The sequence below is a fragment of the Lynx canadensis genome, chromosome A3 (genome assembly GCF_007474595.2).
Source record: "Lynx canadensis isolate LIC74 chromosome A3, mLynCan4.pri.v2, whole genome shotgun sequence".
Lineage (NCBI taxonomy): Eukaryota > Metazoa > Chordata > Mammalia > Carnivora > Felidae > Lynx > Lynx canadensis.
The window spans coordinates 29,404,297-29,408,594 of record NC_044305.1 but is presented as its reverse complement, the minus strand read 5'-3'; the positions used below and the strand labels follow the sequence as shown (position 1 = coordinate 29,408,594).

At 57.6% G+C, this 4,298-nt stretch overlaps 1 protein-coding gene across 1 annotated transcript; it reads right to left on the bottom strand.

Moving 5' to 3' along the window:
- Window positions 1-2,823: 2,823 nt before the first annotated feature.
- Window positions 2,824-3,643, bottom strand: OXT (oxytocin/neurophysin I prepropeptide). The gene is made up of 3 exons (XM_030309002.1): window positions 3,524-3,643; window positions 3,157-3,358; window positions 2,824-2,879 (listed from the first exon to the last, which is right to left on the bottom strand). Exons 1-3 carry the CDS (start codon window positions 3,641-3,643, stop codon window positions 2,824-2,826), a joined length of 378 nt encoding a protein of 125 aa, XP_030164862.1.
- Between the last annotated feature and the right edge of the window lie 655 nt (window positions 3,644-4,298).

The window sequence follows — 4,298 nt, the reverse complement described above, 5'->3', positions numbered from 1 at the left end:
AGCTCTACTCCCAAAGTGGGGCTCGAACTCATGGCCCCTAGATCAAGAGTCACCTGTTCTACTGACTGAGCCAGCCAGGCACCCCACAAAAGAGAATATTGATCCTGGTTGCCCTTCTACCTTTTTATTTTCATTTTCTTTTTTTAAAAAAAATTTTTTTAACGTTTTATTTATTTTTGAGACAGAGACAGAGCATGAACGGGGGAGGGGCAGAGAGAGAGGGAGACACAGAATCCGAAACAGGCTCCAGGCTCTGAGCGGTCAGCACAGAGCCCGACGCGGGGCTCGAAATCACAGACCGTGAGATCATGACCTGAGCCGAAGTCGGCCGCTTAACCGACTGAGCCACCCAGGCGCCCCTATTTTCATTTTCTTACGTTATTTTCCTGAACGTCTTATAGAGAATGGGTCCCAATTTCTTTTTATTATATTTGTTATAAGTAGAAACTGGATTGTGTGTATGTTGCCTAGCGTAGCCTTGCCTGTTTGGTCACGTATTAAAGTAATATTTTGTACTAAATTCCTTTTCTCTATATTACTGCTAAGACTAATTATACGTTTTTTGAAATTATGTGTAGGTGGGCATATTCTCTAGGAATTTCACTTCCGGGTAGAAGAAGAACAAAGAATAAAGTTACACAAAGTGGGAACCACTGCCCTGGACAAGCCCCCAAGCACTTTGGAGGTCTGAAGGGGTCATTCTAGCGAGGACCAAAGGCCGTGGGACTGAGCAGCCAAGAAGAATGGAAAATGACACCCAGCTCGCTTCTGTGCCGGTGGGGCCACTGGACCCAGCTTGACGCCACCTCTGGGACAAACTCAGGAAAAGAGGCGTCAGTCTGACCCTGTGTTTTGAGGCAATAAAATACTATCGACCTTTGGATTCTTGGGAAGAGTGGGACAGCAAAGTGGGTGCCTGAGTGGGTGAGGGGACCTGAGCTCTTTCCCAGGGTGGGGACAGCTGGGCTGGCACCCCAGGACACTCAGGGGAAGCAGTGAGGTCTCAGGGAGAGATCCCAGACTTCCTGCTAAGGTGGCGGGGGGGACTCTCCAGCTCGGGAAAGCACAAATCCGTTCCCACACGTCTCTAGTTGAGGAGCTCGGTCACCTCTAGCTGCAGCCGTCTCTGGCTGTGTGGTTTCTGAGGGACACAGAACTCTGCGACTGTCCTCAAATACCCAGCTAGTGCACCGAGTCCTTCCTCATGGTTGGTTTAAACGGGACTCCGCTTTGAGTTATCTCGTGTCCCTTTTGATGACTAATCCCCCCAGATGTGGGGTCAAAGGAGGGGCTAGTCTCATGGCCTCAGCAAGGACCGCAGTCTATACAGTGGAATATTACTCAGCCATGAAAAGGGTGAGATCTTGCCATTTGTGCCAACGCGGATGGACCTAGAGGGTATTATGCTAACTGAAATAAGACAGAAAAAGACAAACACCGTATGGTTTCACTTATATGTGAAATCTAAAACAAAACAAATAATAAACTAAAAAAACAAACAAAAAGAACCACAGTCCAGGTTGCTGTAAGCCACTGGGATTTTCAAAAGCCTCATCTCTATTCTTCTTACACATCTTAGCAATAATGATCCTTTTTTCATTTTTGAAATGAATATTTATTCAAATACGATATGCATATAAAATATAAAAATATATTCAAATATGATATACATATAAAAGTTAGCAAATCACATGCACATGTTAAGTTTTCGGAAAATGAACACACCTGTTTTACCAGCTCCCAGACCAGGAGAAGAGAGTATGACCAGAATTGCCCTTGGACCCCCTCCAGTCACCACCTCATCCAAGATTTTGCCTGTTTTCGTAATTTATAGTAAAAAAAGTCTTAAGGTCCGCTTCAGGGTATTTTTTTCTCTCTCCACCCGGTGAGACCCACATACTGCTGTGTGTGTGGAGTGCTATGCAGACCTCCAGTGTGGGAGAAAGCCCTAGAAACTACACTTTTTCTAACAGCGATCTGTTGCTGTTTCACTTGCAGGGGGGAGTGTGGCCGTGGACCTTCTGAAACTGCTCGGGTAAGTGAATGACCGCATGTTTTGGGAAAGAGGAATTAGGCCGTCTTGATTCCCAAAAGGGTTTTGGATCCAGGAATGGCCGAGAAATAGGTTGAAGATTCTGTTTGTTGGCGGCTTTTGTGTTTTGCGGTCATTCTGTGGCGGTGGGCTCCCAGGAGTCCCTGGCCCGCGGGGTCCCCAGCACTGCCAAGTTCCTCAGCCGCACAGGCAGAGGCAGGCCTGCTGGGTCCTCGGCAGCTCGGCCACCTCTTCTGCGCACCAGTGGCCTCCGGTGGCCTGGAGTCCAGCTCCTCGGAAACGTGAAAGCCCTTCAGCTGAGAGGCCCCAAACCCAGCCCTCGGGTCGCGGTTCAAGCCTCCCTCCAGAGGTAGGGAAGTCATTCCCCCGCCACTGGCCGCCTCCCCTTCCTCTGGTTCCCTGTCAGCACCCCCGTCGTTTGGGTTCTTTGAAATGTTCCTGGTTAGGCCACCTGCTACAGGCCCCCAGCTCTGTTTGGAGCGGGAAGCTGGGGTCTGTTTCCGTCTCCCTCCTTCGCCAGCCCGTGCAGGACTTCGGCTGCGGGAACGGCGCGCCCCGAACCCCGGCCCTCCCGCTCGGAATTGCCCGGACACGCAGGCCCCGCCAGGCGCGACCCTCGGGGTTCCCCCAGCGCCCTCCTTCCCGTTTCTGAAAACAAGACGCCAGACGAGTTGCAGGGGGAGAAAATTCTGCTTTATTTTATTTCATTATTTCTGGGGGTGGCTGCGGAGTGGCGAGGGGCGCGCTGCGCCGCTGTCCGGGCCGTCGGCTCAGCGCTGGGAGAAGGCGGCCTCGGCGTCGCAGGCGGGGTCGGCGCGGCAGCCGTCTGGAAGGACAGCGGGTCAGGGGCCGCCCTGCGCGGTCCCCTCCGGGTCCCGGGTCCTCGGCCTCTGCCCCCCCTCCGCGCCCCCGGCCCCGGCTCACCCCGGTTGCAGCAGACGCCGGCAGCGGCGCAGCGGCCCCGGGGGCCACGCCCACTGGGACTTCCGTACCGGCACCACCTGGACTCCGCCCCCGGGGCCGCGCCCACCGGGACCTCCGCACCGCCCCCACCTGGATCCCGGCCCCGACCCCGCCGCCCCCGGGCCGCCCCGGCAGCGCACCGTCGTTGCAGCAGATCCCCGCGGCGGCGCAGCGGCCCCCGCTTCCGCACGGCTTGTGGCCCGACTGGCAGGGCGACGGCAGGTAGTTCTCCTCCTGGCAGCGCAGCGCCTCGGCCGTGCCCACGAAGCAGCCGAGCTCGTCGCCGCAGCAGATGCTGGGCCCGAAGCAGCGCCCTTTGCCCCCGGGGCCGCAGGGGAGGCACTGGAGGGAGGGCGGGGGGCGGGGGGTGAGCGCGGGCCCTGCGAGGCCGGGGTCCCGGGCTCGGGGTGTGCAGGGGCCGCGGTCACGGGCGGGGGCGCACGTCCACTAAACCCCCTGGGGCCCCGGCGGGGCGGGCAGAGGCGGTGGGTCGCGGCGGGGGCTCACCTGGCGCACGTCGAGGTCCAGCGCGGCCCTCTTGCCGCCCAGGGGGCAGTTCTGGATGTAGCAGGCAGAGGTCAGCGCCAGGAGGCCAAGCAGGCAGCAGGCGAGGCTGGAGCCGGCCATGGTGTGGACACACTGGGTCGGGGGCGGCGGCTGCGGCGGCGACTCTCCCACCGGCCTTTTTATGGCTGGGGCCGCAGCAGGCGGAGCCCTGTCTAAGAGGGCCGCTGTATGACTGGTCACAGCGGGTCACTGCGGGTCAGGCCCTGGGCGCCCGGCGCGCCCCCTCATTTGCAGGGGCCTGGCCCTGTCACGGTCACCGCCTCAGCTAATGGACTGGGGGCAGGGGAGGCAGACAGTGAGGCCGTGCGGGGGAGGGTGGCCTGTGCGGTGACCTAGGGTGGGACAGGGAGTATGGGGGTCTGCGGCCCAACCAAGGACTGTGTAGCTCGTCTCCCAATACCTGGTGGATGGGTTACAGGGCAGACCCTTGGACCCCGCCAGGCTCCCCATCTGCCCTCTGCCCTGGCCGCAGCACATCCTGTTTCCTCTGTTCCCGAGGTCCCCGATTGCTGAGCCCAAAAATCCAGGAACCCACTTCCACCCTCCCACCAGCACCCGCTTCCCTGCACCTGGAACTTGTATAGGGAAAGGGCTTTATTTTCTCTAACTTCTAACCGAAATTTAGCCTTTGCTTCAACCATGAGGTGGGCAAAGAACCAGTGGGATTTGCAACGCATGTGGCTTTGTCACAAATCAAAATGACAGATATTCTCCT

Coding starts and splice junctions, on each gene's coding strand:
- OXT (XM_030309002.1), bottom strand. CDS start 3,643: ATGGCCGGCTCCAGCCTCGCCTGCTGCCTGCTTGGCCTCCTGGCGCTG. Junction 3,359..3,523: donor TGGACCTCGACGTGCGCCAG/GTGAGCCCCCGC, acceptor CCCTCCCTCCAG/TGCCTCCCCTGCGGCCCCGG. Junction 2,880..3,156: donor GGGGATCTGCTGCAACGACG/GTGCGCTGCCGG, acceptor CTGTCCTTCCAG/ACGGCTGCCGCGCCGACCCC.